This window comes from Rhea pennata, chromosome 15 (genome assembly GCF_028389875.1).
Source record: "Rhea pennata isolate bPtePen1 chromosome 15, bPtePen1.pri, whole genome shotgun sequence".
Lineage (NCBI taxonomy): Eukaryota > Metazoa > Chordata > Aves > Rheiformes > Rheidae > Rhea > Rhea pennata.
The window spans coordinates 5,566,659-5,586,181 of record NC_084677.1 but is presented as its reverse complement, the minus strand read 5'-3'; the positions used below and the strand labels follow the sequence as shown (position 1 = coordinate 5,586,181).

Genomic DNA, 19,523 nt, shown 5'->3' with positions numbered 1-19,523 from the left:
TTTCACTGTTTTTGTTTTCTGCAGTCTTTTGGTATACTTCATATTGGGAATCAGGATGAGAATCTGTCACTCAAACTACTGAATTCTTAACTTGTGTGACAAGTTCTACCTGACAATTTTCTGATTTTGAACTTGGCCTGTATCTTAGATATCCCAGATATCTTAGATACACTAGTAGTATCTAATAGATACATAGACCTCTCGAGTGATACATTGAATATTTATCTTCATACTTCGGACTGCATGTGAAACATTTAAAACTAGATTATGTAATAATTATATAGCAATAAATAATATAATTTGCAGTGCCTATTTTTTAGAAAGGTGTTAAAACTGTTTTTACTTTCCCTCACTAAGAACATTCAAACAGAAAGTATTCGACTATTATGCTTTATGATATTACTTTGAAAAATCAGTTAAGATAATACATTTGGCTAAAATAATATTTACTGTCTTATCTGTGCTCCCATATTTGCTACTTGCAATATTTTGCAATGTCTTGTAACGCTGGTTATATTGTCTTAAAAAAGTAAGAGTAAAGCCAATACACTTTCAGTCTAAATACAAAGAAATAACTCATCGGTATAAAATATTGAGTGAGACACAGCACTGAGTGTTGCACTTCATGGGACATGAAGAAAATCTGTGATTTTTGTGATACAGATCCATGCAACTGGCAGCCTATTCTTATCATTTTACACACACAGAATCCATATCCTCACTGAATGATTAGTATTATTAGTAGCATGATTTTACAGCAGTCTTTAGTCAGCATGATGAGGTTTTTCATCACGCGGTATGTCATACCTGTAGCAACTTACTGCCATACACAGGCTCTTGAAATACTACTCTATAAAGAAATAGAAATGTAATGATTTGAATGAGGAGGGAAGGAAAGACAGAAGGAAGGAAGGAAGGAAGAACAGCTCTCAGACAAATTCCCCAAAGCTATTCAAAAATTTCCTTTCGATGTTTTATACATCTCTGTGGCTCAAGCAAATTGAAAAAAGGTCAGTGGGATCAGTGGAAGATCAGAAAACCATTGCTACAAAATCATCATAATCATGTTTCAAAGTGATCACAGAATTTGCAAATAAGGTAAAATAAAATGAAAATGTACAGAAAATCAAATATGTCTGAATTTTAAATAAAATGTATACATATCTAGTATCTAGTAAGTATAACTTCCACAAAAAGCAAATTAAACACATATCTATAGATCATAAAAACATGTAGAGCTATGTACACTCCCTCCTAAAATAGCTAAATTATTTCACTTGATCTTGATCTCAGATGAACTGACAGTGTTTTTTGTAGATATGTGTATTTAAACTAGTCTAAATAATGGCTATTTTCTTCCATAGGCTTTTCCTCTTACTAGCATAGTAAACGTTCTATGTGAACATTGAGAATATTTCTTCTTCATTTCTGCTTCTTATACACCTTTTCACTGAAGTTTCTCAAAGTATTTTGTGAACATTAAATTAATCAAGATTCAAAACCTTCTCTAGTATTGTGAATTATACCTGCCTAATTAGCTAAAAATAGAGAAATCGGGTTAAAAATGGGATATATTACACCCAGCTCTGCAGAGTATAGGAAGAAGAAACAACCATTTCTTCTTCCTCTATTTATATGATACTGAGGTTTAAACAGTACAGGAGTAGGACATTTTATCATTAGCTCTCCAGGCTTTCAGCAGGCATCGGTGGAGCGCTGCGGTGGCCCAGCCCGCTGCTCGCTGGGGAGGCTTTCGCCCTTGGAGAAGTCATTTCTCCACACCTCGCTTCTAATTCTGTAAGTCCTGGAAAATGGCCCATCCCTCTGTTTACGAAACACAAGAGTCTCGGGGACTTGAGAGGAAGCCTTGGGAGCCATGGGCACATCTCTGCTTTCTGCATTCAACCAGCACCTTTCGTGGTATCTGATTGCGGCAACGGATTCCCCTGCTGAGCACATCCACCAAGGGAACCCGACTTAGGTGATTAATACGCTTTTACCCAAAACGCTTGCTCTTTTCTTGGGAAGGAAACGCATGCTTCACCCTCAGTACCACGGTACCTTCGAGCTAGAAGAGATGCCAGGAGCTATTGACGATGTTTCCATGTCTGCGCTCACGAAATAGGCCTTATCCTCAGCCTGCAACTCGGAACGAATCCTAATCTGCCTTTGTACTTATACACCACCAGGGCCCCTCACTGCCACAGTATCACGGGGTCAGGATCCCGAGAGCAGGTTGGAAAATCTTGCTTTTAATAATAAGACTGACTAATAAACACGGCTAAACCGTATTGCTAAGGCATGACTGAAACTGGTGTTATAAGAGTTCGGAAGTATCTCATGTTTCTCAGCATTTTATGTGCGGATTGAAGACTGTCATGTTCTGAAAACATTCTTTATGACAATGGTAAAAAAAAACAACAGGTTTAAGATAAAGCAGAGCAAAAGTGCAGAGCTATTATTTTAACTGCGTATTTCTGTGTCTGCTGGTATTTTTATTTCATCTTGTGGAGTGTATTTTCTTATTTTCACAGGTGTCAATCTTCATCTAGGAACTTCTATGTTTGCTGGCAGGCAGCCCTAATTCTTTTTTAATGACTTTTTCTCTTAGTGAATCAATACTCAATTTTAAAAGGTCTTCCTTACTTCCTAATCATCTCCTTTACTTTTCCTTGTTAAAGGCACATTTAAAAAAGGAATTCAATAGCTCAGCTATTTCAGAGGCGTTATTACATTTCATATAGAAATATATGAAATATAGACTGCATTACATTCCATTTAGAATTGTGGCGGTGGATTTTTCATTTTAGATTATATTTCCCTCCCACTACTTTTACTTTCTTATTCTCTTCTGTTCCTTTGGTCAGTATTAATCCATTCTGGCTATGTTGTTGTTCTTGGTTTTCCCTATAGCTTTTACCCAACTGGACTCTCTCTTCTCTACTTCCTCTGCACATACACCAGCCATCAGAAGCGTGTCTATATCGAAAGCTAGTTATGAATCGTCCTTAGCTTAGCATGGTCCATATTACTGTCACTACTCCATGTAATCATATCATTAGGAAACATAATTTGATATACTGGCTAATGTGTATTTTTGGTCTGGATTTTCAGTATGCTGTTCCTTTGGCTTTGCTTTCTTTGGCATGAGGTTCTTTTCTCTCCTATTTATTCTTAGAATCTATATTGTTTGAATTTTAATTCTCTCATTTTCACAAAGCTTTTGCTCCGCACTTAAGACGACTAGCTGAGTAGAACTATGCCATAACATTTGGGATTTAATAAATAACTTCATCTGCTGCACTGTGAATTATATATTTTCTTTCGACACAAGCCAATTTTCTCTCTCTCTCCCTCTCTTAAAATGTTTCAGATGCAAGAAAAAACAAATGTGAAGAAAAATAAGTTACAAAAATAAGCAGCCTTAAGTACATTATACAAAATTGAAACACTTCCACAAAAAATGTTTTAATTCTATCAACTACTGTAAAGGTGAGCATTCTTCCCCATTAAGGAACAAAGAAATGCAGGCAGAAATATGAGCCAGCACGTGAATGGAAATGATGCATCACCACAGTCATCCCATTTTCTTAAGCACATGAATACTCCAGAGAATGAAACTGAAGCTACTAGAAATTAGTAATTTTCTTCAGTAACTTCCTCATTGAAATCAGCTGCTTTTGGAGCAAAATGTGAGTCTGAGAGAGGGTGAAGGCCATCTTTAATGAAATAGAGTAAAACCAAAAGTATGACTGGTTTTATTTTCAAGCATCAGAAGAGATACTCCTGTTTTTTCAGCAGCAGTGGGTTCCAAAACTACCAACTGTAACATTAACATTTAGTTCCCACCTATACTATCACATTTAGCAAGCCTGAGAAAGATGTCTTGTTGCTTTTCAGATTTTCAGGTTGGTAAACTGAGCAAAATGAATGTCATATTCTTTTCACAGTTTGAAGAAAAATGAAAATTGGAAACCACACTTGAAGAAATTCTTCACCGTACAACATATCCTGTACAGCTCAGAAATTTGACAACACTGTTTAGGTGAAATTTCAGCAACATACTACACTTGTGTTAGCCTTCAGCAAACGGTGATTCTCAGGTAGCACGAACAATTGTGTTTCTCATAGCATCACTAATACACAAAGAGAGACTCTTAACCCTCATTAATTCAATATATTTTAAAACTACTTTTAAATACTGCTTATAAACTCATTTTTTTAGGCTTTTTTTTCCCCCCATCAGAAAAGTAGTACATACGCCCATAAATTCAAAATGTTTTCGTTTATATAAAACTTATCCAAAAAAATCCTTTTCCCTTGGAATTGCTCTAAGAGATTATTCGTAATAAACATAAGTAATGTTTTCTAGCACTTCCTCCTGAATATTTTATGTCCATCCCAATTTCACCTAATCCTTCTCTTTGTATCTCAAGAGAGACAGTACAACACAAGCAAAATCAGGTTAAAGCAAGCTGTCCATTGCAATAAAGACAATACCTAAGTACCTGTAATTTAGGACCAGACTGTTTCATCAAAATGATAACAAATGTGAAAGATTAGTGGAGTATCAATAAAGTATGTTACATCCATATAATTTTAAAGACTGAATAATGGGTATAAGAACTAATTACTTTTAGAAGAATGAAATTTGGCTTCAACCACCTGAGATGTCTTATATACTCAGACTAAGTAGTCTCTGTACATATTTAAATTAAAAACTTCAATATTTTTCAGTATATAAAAGTACAGTTTTATGTATTAACGTAAAAAATGTTATTTAAAATGAAATTGGTGGCCAACGAAGCTTTAATGTGAGGCAGGTAATGGTGGATCCAGTCCTATCATAACAAATATAACCACTCCTTACACCACAAGCAGTCTCTACCTATTTCATTTAAATTGAAATAGGTAGATTTAAAAAGAGCAGACAGATGTCTACTCAGATAAAGGCCAAGACATAGCCATATCTTCAACTGACTATGTAATTAAGCTCTACTATCACCATGGGACTTGCATACCAGCAAATGTTTCCTGGATTTGGGAATTCCTAATTGGGTCCATGTCTCTCCACACAGTATTTTCAGACTTCAGGTATTAATAATCTTCAATTTGCTTTGATTTTAAGAACAAGTATTTGGGATTTGCAGAGGAACATTTCTGTTTTAAAACCTTTACACCTGTTTCTCAGAACTTTAATTTTGAGGGGAGAAGCCTTCCCCCCCTCCCCATGCATTTTTCACATCTTTCTGCATTCATTCAGCATTTGATTGAAGAGTTAATTCAGCTCCACTGAACAATGATAGATGTAATGAACAGAAAGGTCTTCCAATATGAGAGATATTCTTCTCAATTCTTTCTGACAGGCAAGGGATGGTAAATAGACAAAACAGAGTCAAGCTAGGCAGCAAACTTGCAAAAAGAATGACTCTGGTAATGCACAAGGACAGCATGCACATCAATGAATACTTACATAAATGTCTGCACCATAAAATCCATCCTGGTATACAACACTGCAAGGATGCACACACAAAGAAAAACATCCATATTAGTGCATTTCCACATGCAAACGCCACCACCCCCGGCAGAGCGGAGGTTAGTCTCGTCACAAGAGCAAAGGGAGGGGGAAGGAAGGCACTCTGCACGTCGGTTAAGGAGGTTGGTAGTACTACCAGAGGTGAAACTCTGCTGATAAGATCTTTGTATTTGCCAAATGCTTAGTCAAAGAGAGGCGAAGCATGGCAGAATTGGAGAAAACTTTTTTTTTTTTTTCTTTTTAGGAAACCCAAATTGTCAGTACTTTTCCTTTGAAATTTTTCAGTGGGCCAAAGACGCCATCAGTTTTGCTACATCCACATAATGTAATTTCCTGAAATACTCCTTTCTTGTCCTGTATTCATGTCAAGTCTCTGAAACAAAGTGGTATTCGTTTTGTATTTGTCATTACAAAGCAAAACAAAAGTGATGGAATGGGTGAAAGAATCTTACTGGTGGTATTCTACCCCCGGGTCAAATCTCCCTACCTCAACCTACACACACCTGGGAGTACTCAGAGACACCGTGCTGTCGGCTTCATACGCATTTCAGATAGCGACAACACGTCTGTTAGGAATATCATAGCATTATTCATGCAAGAAAAGTATTAACCTTCCTCACTTTATCATTTCACAACTCCGGTGAACATGACTACGGTTTTGCAATCCCCCTGCAGTTTTGGTTGAATATGTAACCGCTTCTTAACTGAAAAAAATGCAGTATTACTATGTTGCTGTTAGTAGTTCACCCAGAGATTGCTGCATTTCAGCTAAGACAAATTGCCAGTGTGAATAGTTCGAATTTTAGCCTCTAAATACTTCAGGATGAAAGACAGTGTGGCAAAGATGGTTTAAATGGTTACACCGAGTAAAACTGGACCTATGCAGTGGTGCCCAACCCATTACATATGTAATAAAAATCCTGTAGTTTTGCTTTTATTTTGACAGTTCTGCAACTTAAAATAGATATATTGAATAGAATTGACCCAAGAGCTAAATATGGGAGCACATAAAAACAGAGTTTTTTGGACTTGGGTTGTTTTTTTTTGTTGTTGTTTGTTTGTTTGTTTTGTTTTTTTAATAGTATTTTCTAGTTGGGAATAACAGTTATCATCAAGTTATTAAGAAGAACTTTCACATCAGAAATACAAGTGATCTATTGAGTTCATATGCCTAAAATCCAGAGGGCTGAACTGATACTTCTCAGAATCACTTGACAAAATTGTACATATGCACACATACATACAAACCACATCATACTTTATCAATGACAGAAGTTTGCTATGGAATAATAATGTGTGAAATCCTGGCTTCACGTAAATCAGAGAGTCCCTGCCCCTCGTTTCAGTAAGGTCAGAAGTCTACTCATGTGTTTTTCTGTACATTATGTCTCCAGAACAGGATATACCGAAGCTGGTATAGGCAGTATTTAGAAAGCCTATTATTCACATGGTAGTGTCCTTACATTTTGGTTTTGATATTTTAAGTACTTTAAAATATCACACATTTTTTCTCATACCTGTTTGCATGTAAGAAGTAACAGAACATACCACACGAGTGTGAGGTAAAAGTACAGAATCATAAACAACATGGAAAGGGTTTGATGAGATCATGATATAGTTTACTGAACATGGAGAACCTGATCAGGAATTTCATATAGCAAGTTTGTTTTTCAAATGACATGCATTTGAACAAACACATATTCATTCAAAGGAAAAGGATTCCATATTCTAAACATTCACATAGCTTCTGGAAAGGATTACTCATTCCCTTATTTAGAGGCCAAAATAAGCCTCTGCATCAAAAAGATGCTGCATAGGTTGGTGTTGCTGTACATTGTATAAAATTATTCAATATTTATTAAATAAAGTCTAAAACTTTACATTTATATATATATAATGTATAATGCAAGTTGTTATTTGCAATAATATGCAGCTATATGTAACACGCTTTTAAATGGTTTCTGCATTTTCCCTCCCTCTGCTGTTCCCTCCACCATGCTACCAGTTCTGTAAACAGCACAAGAGCTGCAGAAAATAAGGATAAATCTGTGTTGTTCTTACAACAGGATTAAGAAACCCCCAAACCTAAGTGGAACTACGTAATTCAAGTAATTTTATAAGAGGTTAATGAGCAACGAATCCAAGAACACCCGCGTAAAGATGGCATTCAATGCTACTCATCCAGCTTTCCAGTAATTTCCAGTAAAATAAAATGTTTTCCTTTTTTCAACATATGCCACGTTACATAGGCAACAATCTACTCAGAATTACAGTGTGGAACAAAAAGTCATCCATCTCCAAGATGTGATTCAAAATTTACTGCTTATTGATGTATTTAGGAAGTAACAAAACTCTGAGCAGTAGCAAGATTCCCTCATCTCAATATAGCTTCAGTACAGTTTCTGGTTAGTGACAAACTTATCTAACATGCAATACTTAAGTTCCAAAAGATGATCAATGAGAAAAACTGATGATGCATCACTGTGTACGGGGAAAACAGAAGAAGTATTTTAGTTCTTTTCATCTGAAAAAGAATACACAACAAAACTACTTTTTCTTGTCTACCTGTTGCTCCTGGAGTCCAATCTTTAAAATGACTAGTGGCAGCCTAGATTTGCCTCAGAAATATGTTTCAAAAATAACTGGATATCCCCATTAGCATAAGAAACAGGAATACAACTACAGAAATGCTAAATAAATGAAAGTTTGATTGATGCCAGAAGAAAATATTGTTTCTGAAGAACAGCAGCTCTGAGTAAAAAAAGATATAAGAACCTTATAGCAACCTCTATTGAATCATGACTGCCTCAACTGTTAAGTGCTAGTCTAATTCTGCATCACTTTGACTAACTGGAAAAAAAAAAAAGAGTATTACTGAATATTACCTGCATGTTAAAACATATTATTTTCAATAATTATTGAACTCTGTAATTTAAAATTGAATTACAATGTATTTGAGAAATATATGTTAGAAAGGGGATCTTCTTTCCTTCCTCCTTGTGATGATCTGTGAATTTGTAGCAAAGATGTCGTAAGATGAATAGAGGCTGTTGCACTTAGAATTCCCAAAGGAAGCTAGTCGTAATCTTGGACAGATTACTTCATTCATCTAGGCCTTCCTTATACATATAATGCTCAGTCACGCACAGATGCAAACTTAGTTTGAATTTTGAATTTGCAACAGCTTGATAAATGATATACTGGAAGATGTACCCTACACTAAAATGAAGTATGGATGCACGACGCCATCGTTACATCTGGTTAACAGTAAGAGAAAGTGATAGAACCAGGCACATGAGTGTAACATTCCTAAGCAAGACATGTGGGCTGAAAAGAAATCAGCTGATTTCATTTTCTCCATACAGTCTTGCAGTATGATATTGATGCTAAATATAAAACCTGCTGCTTCTTTCGAAATTTGCTTATTTTTCTTCATGTTTTCATAGATTTTCAGAGTATATTTGCTCTATTCATTATCTTTATCATTTGTCGACTCCTGTGACTCAGCCTCACCAGTGCAGTCAAATTTATAACAGTGCCCTTCATCAGAAGGACAAAGTATAGAATACCAACAGCTATGTTCTCTTTCTTTCTTTCTTTCTTTCAGTAAATAATTCTCCTAAGGGTAATTTGGCTCATCATCTCCTCTTCTCTCTCTGAAGCTGTAGGCAGAGAACAGATGATAAGTCTCAAGCCTCAGAAGAGACTGAATATATTACACAGGGACCCATCTCACCACAACTTGTTTTGCACTTTATATTCAAAAAATTATCTTGATAGACAGATGAATCTTGAGTTCCTTATAAGTCAACATAGAGTCTGGAAGTAACCACATTATTGAAATCTGAATTGCTTCACCTAGAAATGGATGCTACCTTAATGCACTAGCTGGATGCATTAAAATAACAAATTTGGGGGATTTATGCAGATGTACTTCATGATTTTATAGTGCTCAGAAGAAATCAGAGAATACAGAAATCCTGATTTAATATGAAGATATGCCTCTAAATGATGTTATGAATATGCAGTAATTATTTCCTGAAATTATTTCTTGCTACATATGAAACACTGTTTTCTCATCAACTCATTACACATCTGTTTTGCTCTGTTGTAACTGCATTATTTCATTCTCTCTGTCTTCTAATAGATTTTTTTTTTTTTTTTTTTTTTTTTTGTAAATGCATTAAGACTAATTCTTTACTAGGTTATAATCCACCTTTATAATATTCTGGGATTGCACCTTTCCTTCTTACCACTCTTGATCCTTATCTTGCAAAAGGACTAGGTTGAATACCTAATCTACCAGTGGCATAAGAAGATAATTCTTGACTGCACAAATCTTAGTTCAAAAACTTCATACCAGCTGAATATATACGGCCGTCAGCCATACACACAATCTGCACAAGTTAACATAAATAACCTGAAGTAGATTAAGTGCATGGAGTGATTGATTCGGTGCAACAGACAGGTATCGCAATCCACTATGCAGTGGAGCCACTGCAATAGTAATCAGTTATAGTCAGTAGTTCCTCTCTGTCACAAGTAAGAGAAAGCACCTAAGAAACAAAACTTCTCTATTTTCTGATTGCTAATAAGGTCACCTCCAGTGTCCTAAACATATCGCCCAGTTTTTGGTCTCTTTGCTGAAATCACAGTATACCATTTGTATACTTCCTCAAACAATCAATAGAAGAGATGTAATTACGACTTCATTTAAGATAAGCCAAAGAAAAGACTAAATATTGAAGTAACACCTTTTGGACTTTTTAGTAACACAACTTTCACTGTTCTAGATATAGAACTGAAACTTTTCTATGAGAGTTGATAATCATAATGCTGCTCCAAACGTTTTAGAATTCCAGTTTCTTTCCCGTTCAACATTTTTTTGCCGTGAACAAATTATGTTATTTGCTTTGGAAAGTTAATTGAGGGCATCATAACAGAGAATGAAGCTAGAAGACATCCATCACTATGAGCCGGCAAGACATGTTTGTTTGTTTGAACCACTGAAACTATATACAAAGCAGGAGGAAGCTTATGAGAACCCCAAAAAACCTACTGGTAAAAAAATCCCACTATATAAAAGTAGCAAATGTAGTAGCTTATATTAACTATCCTTCCTTCCTAAATTTAGAATAAAGAATTAGAAAGTGAACATCTACTGGAAAAGTTAGTTTCTTTTCTATTTTGGATCAGATAGAAGGTAGCACTTGAAATTAGTTACTGTAACAAAGGGGAATAGCTCCTGAATAATATCTGTTTCTCCTCCTACTGCCATCCCCAACTTCACAAAATTATTTTATTTTGAGATTATTTGAATTCTTGTCATTCTTCCTACCTTCCTGTCCATGTTCTTCTATGACACCTAGTTATCCCAGGATATATTATTCTAGGAACTTTTTAAAATGTATAATACATGATATGGTATGCTCTGGCACAAGGAACAGTTGGATACCATAACTGGCTGAAAACTGTCTTCAAAATCAAGAGGTGGGTATAACTTGTGATAGAAAGGATATATTTTGTATCTTAAAAATAGAAAAAAAAAGTTTAATAATAAATATTATTTCCTATGCCATTTATTTCAATTTTCCTGTTGTTGCCATTCTATCCACCTTTTATCTTACACCTTTTCTCTCCTTACCATTCCTTACTATCCTTACTGCTTTGCATATATTGTCCTATCTATGTTCTTTTATTCTCTTTTTTTCATACATGGAAATGCCTTTTAGATCTCTTTCCCCTATCTTTAAAACATTCCTTCCTTCCTACAGTCCACTAAAAGATTTTCTTCTGGGTTACACTTTCTTCTTTTTTCCTTTCTCAGCTACTCTGCACTCATTTTACCCATCAATCTGCAATCTACTCCCACACATAAGAATGTAACAGATCCCACAAACCTTCCATGTTCCTAGCCGTTAAACACAATTATATTCTCCACCTTGCTTCTGCTCCTTCTTGTAGTATGTTCTACCATTAAGCCACTGAAAATACTTTAGTATGAAAACTGTTTCTTGGTTCTAAGGCAGAAAAGAAACATGAGAAATTGCTACTAAACTAATTCCAAAACAATATCCAAAGGGTCTTCCATTTATCTTATCAACAAATGATATTCAAGGTTGCTTGCTTCCTTCTGTCAGTTGATGTATGTGACCTCTTTATTTTCTCTGTAATTTTCCCTGCCTCCTATTTCCATTGTGACTGAAAACCTCATATTTGTAAATTATTTTGGTTGATTAATGGATTTTTCCTGATGAAAATCCCTTTGATAGGTCAGAATAATGACGGGTTAGCATGGAACAAAGCATTTCAAAGAAATTCCAAGTGGTATTGCTGTAGAAACGATGTTACTAGTACAAAATCTAACACACTAGGCCAAAAAAATGATTTCAGAATAAAACTTAATTAATCCCACTGTGGACCAATGCAATAGGGGTATGCTAAGGTCCACACTCATGCAAGAATTACAGAAGTTGGAAACTGTTTTTGTGCAATCAGAAAGTCGTGCATTATTTTGAAGGATAGATGGTGCAAAAAATTAAACTTGACTAATGTTTGAACGAAAATTTACCTAAATTAAGACAAGGACTCTTACTTCAGTTAATCAATAGAAAACTTTTGCAGAGTCAGACTGTATTAGAAAACTGACTGGCAAATGCGAGCCCTGGATTATCAAAGGTTTATCTCAGACAGTGAAGAAGTCATCAGACCAGTGGAAAAATGCAACTTCTTACTGCTCCAATGCAATATTATATGGCTCCCTCCAAAGCCAGCTTTAAGAGAAGGTCGTGGAGGTAGGCGAGATCTATCCAACGTACCTGTGAAATCACCTCACAGGACAGTGTTCGTCTACTTAGCTGACGTCTTGGAGCTCAGTTCTGAATCATTTTGGAACCCGACGGCAGTGCCAAACTTTCGCATCAACTTACAACAGTGTTCACAGTGTCTATACCTTGCATCTAACTTAAGTTAGACTTGGAGGATCTGGTTAGAGGCCTAAAAATGCTGACAGTAAGCTATACAACTACATAAGAATATATAGGTATTAATTTTGGAAATGTAATTCTTGCTGCTGAGTAACTGAAGTAAACTATAAACATACATATAACACACATTCACATATAGCATCCATACGTGACTAGTTCTAGATGAAGATGAAAGTGAACATCAAATTTAAGTTGCTTGCTAGATTCATAGTGTTCACTTACTTTACAATTACTAAGAAAAGGAAAAAAGAATTGTCCAATTCAAAGGTAAATAAAGGTGTATCCCATATAACTGGTACATACTTTCTTACATTGCTTTATGACTTTGATCAAGGTCATACAGGCTAAGATGATAAACTCAGGAAACCGGTAATAAATCCGCAGCTGGTATATGATCACCCTACATATTGTGCACTGTGCTCAGATTTAAGAATTTCTCTTTAAAACAAATAGAGGGACAGAGTCCACTTTCTTTTCTAACCAGACAACTCCTAAAGCACATTAATTTATTGACAAATTGTTGTATTGCATGCACACACACACCTCCCCACACACATCACAAAGGCAAAATTCCTTGCTACCTTCACAGACTTTTAAGTCAGCTTACTGGCTGGAAATATAGGCCAAAAGGTAAAAGGAGAACTTTTATGTGGAACAGGAAATCACAATATTGTGACTTCATGTTCTTCTAGATAGTTTCAAATATTCTAAATTAAAGCCTAAATGAGACTCAGGAAAAAGCAGGGCTGTTTTCATCCTCAAACTCAGAACATGAATCAACTTTAGGTCTTAACCAAGTAAGGCTTGTAATCTGAAGCTAGTAAACAGCTAAAGACTCAAAAGCACAAAGGAAAATTCGAAAATATGTATTTGTGCTGTACTACGCAATATATATGTTTATGTCATATAACCAGTACCCATCTCGCATTGGAGGCATTCAGAGATGAAATCTGCACCTGTAAGGCATTCTAAACTTGCTCCCTTCAGTGCCATGTACAAATACTCGGACTACCTCTAAATGAGAGGGTCTGGGAACAGCAGGATGTCTTCGGTAGGATGTCATCCTCACCCAAAGTTAGCTCAGACAATCTGTTCTTACAAAAATCTTAGTATCTTCCTCTAGGAAGCCATGGCAGTATTATATTGCTTATTGAATTGCAGTTAAAAAAGCAACATAATACACTTTTGCAAAGATAACCTGCTTTTGTGGTACCATTTTCGTATTAATTTTTAGAACATCCTATTTCTCTGAGGTGATACCTCTTAATGTAAAGGAACAGTCAAAGTGTCTGGCCCAAATATCCCCCCAAAAATCAGTTCAGCGGCTGACTGACTAGATGTATTTGCAAATCTGTCTAGAAAATGACATGCCTCTTGGCTTAAAACGATGAATGCTTCACGGAAAAGTGCTTCCTCCTAGGGATGGATACAGGCAGCTTAATTGTAAAAGGCTGGTAAGGGATCTAAACAAGCTAATGCAGCTGGACAACACACCAACACTCCCTTAGGATGACAATATCAAACATACAATAGCATCACAATATCCACAAATAGATTTTGTGCCTCATCCTGCACCACCTTGTACTGCTTGGTGCATTTCTAGTCTGCAATTCCTGACCTTATCACATCTCAGCCTACATATTTCTGTCACCTCCCTAAACCTAGTATTGTGAGCCACAGAACTGCTGCGTTCCAACAGCGTGGAAAGGACCGAGCTAGCACCAGCCTTGATAACCTCCTCTAGCTCTTCTCAGCATTGTGTCAGGGAAGTCCGGGGGGAAAACTAGCGAAAGGCACCCATCTACCATTGCCATGGAGTAGAAGGACAGGGTCACAGCATGATCTCATGCTGCAAGCTCCCTTGCAGAGCAATATCCACAGCAAGAGCAGAGGAGCTGTGGAGCAGGGAGGTAGTGAGGGCAGAGAGAGCAATCTCCTTCAAAGACTTTCCAAATCTTCCTGACCCTTTATCTAAAAAATCTGGTTGCTCTACAAAGAAGTAGAGGCACAGCTACTACAAGATGTTACCACAAAATACTATCCAGGCCTTGCGACCACAGAGTTTACCGATGTCCTCAACTACTTGCTTTCTTAATAGCTGAAAATCTTGCTACAGTACGAGGGCTTAAAGATCACAAGCATCATTTAAAAGCCTTCTGCTTCAGCATTTACAGGACTATGTCAAGAATTTGTTTCCTTCTCCTTTCTGTCAAAATACGCCATGCTTTTATGACATTTCTAAATTACGTGAACTTATTAAGTTTCTGAAAGTGACTACTATGAATGTCTCTCCTTCTTTAATTTATTACTTGGTTTTAGTAACTGCAGGTCACTGACAGGCAAATCTTAAGATATTATTTAAGCAGACATGTACTGAAAAGCACGTGGCCCTGAGAAAAACAGCCTTGATTTCTATCTTGGTAAAGATGTTAATTGAAAAACTAAACACACTGATGTAAAAAAACCTCCTAAACCTTCAAGTCTAGAGAGAACTTTCAGTGGGTGATTTAAGAAGTTAACTTGATCCAACCTCCTTAATAACCACATGTTTGCGATCATTGAAAATACATCTTTAGCCGAAACAATTTCTCTGTTCCGTAGCACTCAGTTTCTAAGAGAATTTACATAACAATATGTGACATCTGAAATGCTTAAGGCTACCAACCATGGCAGTACAAATTACAGTCATTTTTCAACCCTCTGTGCAAGCTGCACCACTTTGGGCACTTGGATTGGCTGCACGCTGCACTGGTTTCCGCAGCAAGACACCATCAGCATGCGCCACAGCTGCAAACACCGCGTAGCCTGAGATTCGTGGAAATCAGTAAAGGAGGCTGATCCGCTTACCCGCCGTAGGCTGGAATTGGAGGGGGGGGCGCTGCTGCACGAAACGTGTTGTACACCGTGCGACCTCGGCCTCTTAGATGCGCACCTCTGTAAGCAGCAGCTGCAGTTGCAGCAGGGTAAGGAAATCCTGGCACTGGGGGAAAGACAAGAGGAATACAAAGTTCTCAGATCAGTCCACCATTTCAAAATAAGGTAAAATACTGATAATGTAGCAGACAGTTTCCGCTTGTATTAAAGCATTAAAGCATGCTGGTAACTGGACGGGGGAGTTGCAAATTAAGCAAAATTATTAGTCTTTCAGTGAAAGACTTCGCTTTCTTACACAAAACCTCTGCATACAAATAGAAAACAGAAAACTGGGAATTTAGATGGCAATATGGTGGGTGACCTTTTTCTAGAAGACACTCATTAAAAATAATATTGACTGCTGTAGCCAACGCTGCTAACAGGAGACTTCTGAGGCCAGAGCCGCTCAGCTCAGGGTCAAATTTACAACGCCAGAGATATTTCTGTGCCACTGTGGGATTTATCTCCTGAATTGGCTCTGCATTGGGTGGCGATGAGATGTTGGACTAGGGGACCTCCAGTAGTGCCCTTAAATTATTCAATGATTCTACAATGGTAACAGACTTTTTATTAAGCAAGTTGATTATTAACTGAGACTGAACTGAGTAGCAGGGGAGAAAAAGATACAGCAAGAGCTTTCTCAGACACAGGGGCTGTATTTTGTTCAAAATGACACCTATGATTTCTTCAAAGGCAAGAGCTGTATAGTTTGGAACTATCTATAGGAATTCATACAACATTCAGACCAAAGAGAAACAATTTAGGCACATGAAGAAGAAATTAAACTGTTTCATTTGGCAATATTTTATTTAATAATTTATTTTATAAACATATTGCCATGACAAGCGAATGTGAACATTAATTGCCATCAAGACAGAATATTTTCTTCAGAAATTGAACTGTGGTAATGCAGTAACATTTGGGGGTTTTGCTGTAATATGACTGTAAAACTTCTCTTCAGAAACTTTTTAGTTGAAAAAGAGAAACAAAACCTTCTGCTTTACTTTCTCTTTTAGTTTGTTAACCGATACTTTATTACTTCATTTTTCCTTTGGACACATATAGCTAGCAAACATTAGAATAGGATTTTCTGAAATACAATCACTAGTGAGACAAGAAAAACAAATCCAGCTCTGTTGGCACTTAGGTTACTTCAGCTGTGCTGCATTGCGCTGAACTTTTTTTCAGTACGTAAAGGTATAAAATAAATAAACTTTACTTAGTAATATCCTAACAAAAGTGAGTGAGTAGAGGTAACGATGTATAAAACAGTAACTTTTTCAAGTCTGAAATATGAATTGATTACAATCCAGACATGTCTTTCATCTGTTTCAGCATTAAATTTAAAAGAAGCTTTGAATTTGAAATAAAATGAAAAATTCACCACTTTTAGAGGCAGCTGGTTGAACACAGGAGGGAAAATATTGTAATCATGGTGACCTATCCATCATCACCTTACTACCGTGCCTTTTAGGCTTTGCTAGATACCTTTCAAACGATATATGGTAATTTGACAAGGATTTACATGTCTGAGATACAACATGAAACAAAAACATAGCAATACATTTAAAGTAAAACATCCCTTTTAAGAGCGCAAATACATCTTCATTCATCTTTCTTTTTGTAAAAAAGAGCAAGTGTCAAAATCAGGAGGATGAACCTGCGGAATTTAACATATTGCTGGTAAGTTTGCCATCAACTGTGTTGAAACCTTAGAGAACTAGACTCTTGGAAAGTGCAAAAAAGGTATTTCCACAGGGAAAAATGAAAATAAATGGTATCTCTTTGGAATTTGAGAAGCTCTAATAAGTAATTTTAAATATACAGTAGTACTGAATATTCAACAGTACATGCCTAGTAGTGCTAGAACCACAAGTTACTGCTTAAATCATGTAACTTTTCTCCTTTTCCTTCTCAGATAAACACTAACAGTTTGGCATGCAAATCAGTACAATATGCACATGAAAATCTACACATGCATCTGGAAAACACTTTTACAAGAGAAAAGCAAGCAATGGTAAAGAAAATCAGGCCAATTCACAGAAGCCTAAGCTCAAGCCATCTTGTGCAAAGAACACTGGGGGCTTGCAAGCCATAGTCGGGGAATCCCTGCTCTTTTTCAGTAATTAATTCTTAGCAATTAACAAGTATGTTTTGGCAATATTTAGAGCAGTTAGACACTAAGATAGCTCTAAACTCCTAGATAGCAGTTAGATCATCAGACCTTTCAGTGAAAGGCTCAGGGTCCTAGACAATCTTCCTTCTACAAAATGCACTGTTTGACATTAATTCACCAATTCCTCCCCACAGCGACTCATCTTATCTTCTGAGAAGGGACCTATCTGTTGATTTTCAGAAGACACGAGTAACTATAGCTCTAATGAAGCCAACTGAGTAAAAAGGAATAGAACTTATTTTCTAAAATATTTTTACATTTTTATGAGAAAGAAGGCTTTCTCTTGCAAAAGAGGAGAAAAGGCTAAAAGAGAGAGAATGCTGGAAAAGTTACTTGGCCCATAAATGCTTACCAAAATGAGAACCCTACCACAATGGGGGCCAAGTGCAGCATTCATAGGAATGGCTAAGATCACCCAGGAATGCTATCATTTTCCTAGGATCTGTAATATTCTAAGGATGTGTTAAACTGAAAAGCCTGAAGTAATGGCATCGTTTTGCTATGCTCACCTGGCACCTTCTCCTTAAGGAGAATAATCACAAAGCATAAAATGCCTAGACTAAAGCAAAACTCTAAAAAGGCTTATAGAAGCAAGCAGGAGCCTGGAGAGCTCAGCGAACTAACTGGAATTCTGTGAGGAAGAGGATAAGTTGTGATGGGAAATAAGCCTGAGAAATATAGAATTGAGAATGGCATTCCAAAGTCTTACCAGCAAGTGAGGTCTAGCAGTTAAATTCATACAGAACAGAATTATGCCTATCCCCCAAAGGTGACTGGTTCAGTCTAAAAAACAGAATATCTGAAAACAGAGCTTCTGTTTGCAGGTAGTAATATCAAAGATTAAGATTACTGCCAGGGGTAAAATAATCAGCACGATCATGTCACCTTGCTTTGAGCTCAGTAAAAAAATGTGAAATCTGAAATGGTAAGGAGTCTGTAATAATTAAGAGAATTTATTTTCCTACCAACTTTTTAATATCCTCACCTCAAAATAACCAACAGAAGTAGTATCATTAGAACACAACTGAAGAATGGACTTCATAAAAACAATTTTATGAGGGCTCTGCCATCAGGGAGCATTAAGTACTATCAACCAGCAATAGCCCCAAAAGCAATGAACATACTAGCCAGGAGGGGCAAAGATTTAATGACTTACAGTTTGTAGGTCAACCTTCCTTAGTGCCTTAGTGCCAAACTGCTGAAACTCAGTCAGTGAAAATGCTATTATAATAGGGTTGAAAATGTCTTTGAATCTCAGCAGGGAAGCATCTGAGTCCACTTCTAAGTAAAACTAGCTAAAATTGATCAGAGTAATTTGATGACTGGAATTCTTCTGATCTGTGATAGGAAAAAGGAAGATTTCTCCAACTACGCTTTATTGGTGATGATACAAGGTTAAAAAAAGAAAGAGGTTTCTAAGGACTGTATGTAATCAACTATCAAGTCACACAATTCACTCTCTCATCTAATAGCTCCTATCTGTTCCACAGTTTATGTTTCAGCTATTTTTACACAAACTGGACTGCAACAGCAACAACAAAAACTTAGTTCCTACATCTCCAGCTACAATGGAACTGCAGTTTGACATTTTCAAATAGCTTTAAAAAGAATCAAAAAATATACTATGAAAGCAGCTGTTTTCCCCAACCATAAAAAAGATCAAAAAGGATACAAATCATCTTGCGCCACAGCCTAAATGAAAAATGTTTAAGAATAATATGTTGGTAAGATTTCTTCTTTAAACTTACTTGTTCTACATGCATATTTATTTATTATGATAAGGCTGAATTCAGCTAACCATAGTAAAACATGGCGTGTATCATGACCTTGTTGCATGGTCACACCACAAAGTTTTAAAATAAATCCTTAGAGTCATCTTGTTGGTAGGGTAAGACAAAACTAACCAAAGGGT

At 36.4% G+C, this 19,523-nt stretch overlaps 1 protein-coding gene across 1 annotated transcript in view; it reads right to left on the bottom strand.

Annotated features, from left to right (window-relative positions):
• The window catches only part of RBFOX1 (RNA binding fox-1 homolog 1), a 1,388,408-nt gene that overhangs the window by 33,833 nt on the left and 1,335,052 nt on the right, over positions 1-19,523 (bottom strand). The window contains exons 14-15 of the mRNA XM_062588818.1: positions 15,370-15,502; positions 5,474-5,513 (exon numbers count right to left, since the gene is read on the bottom strand). Coding sequence (XP_062444802.1) covers positions 5,474-5,513; positions 15,370-15,502 — 173 coding nt within the window. The remainder of the gene's footprint in view (positions 1-5,473; positions 5,514-15,369; positions 15,503-19,523) is intronic.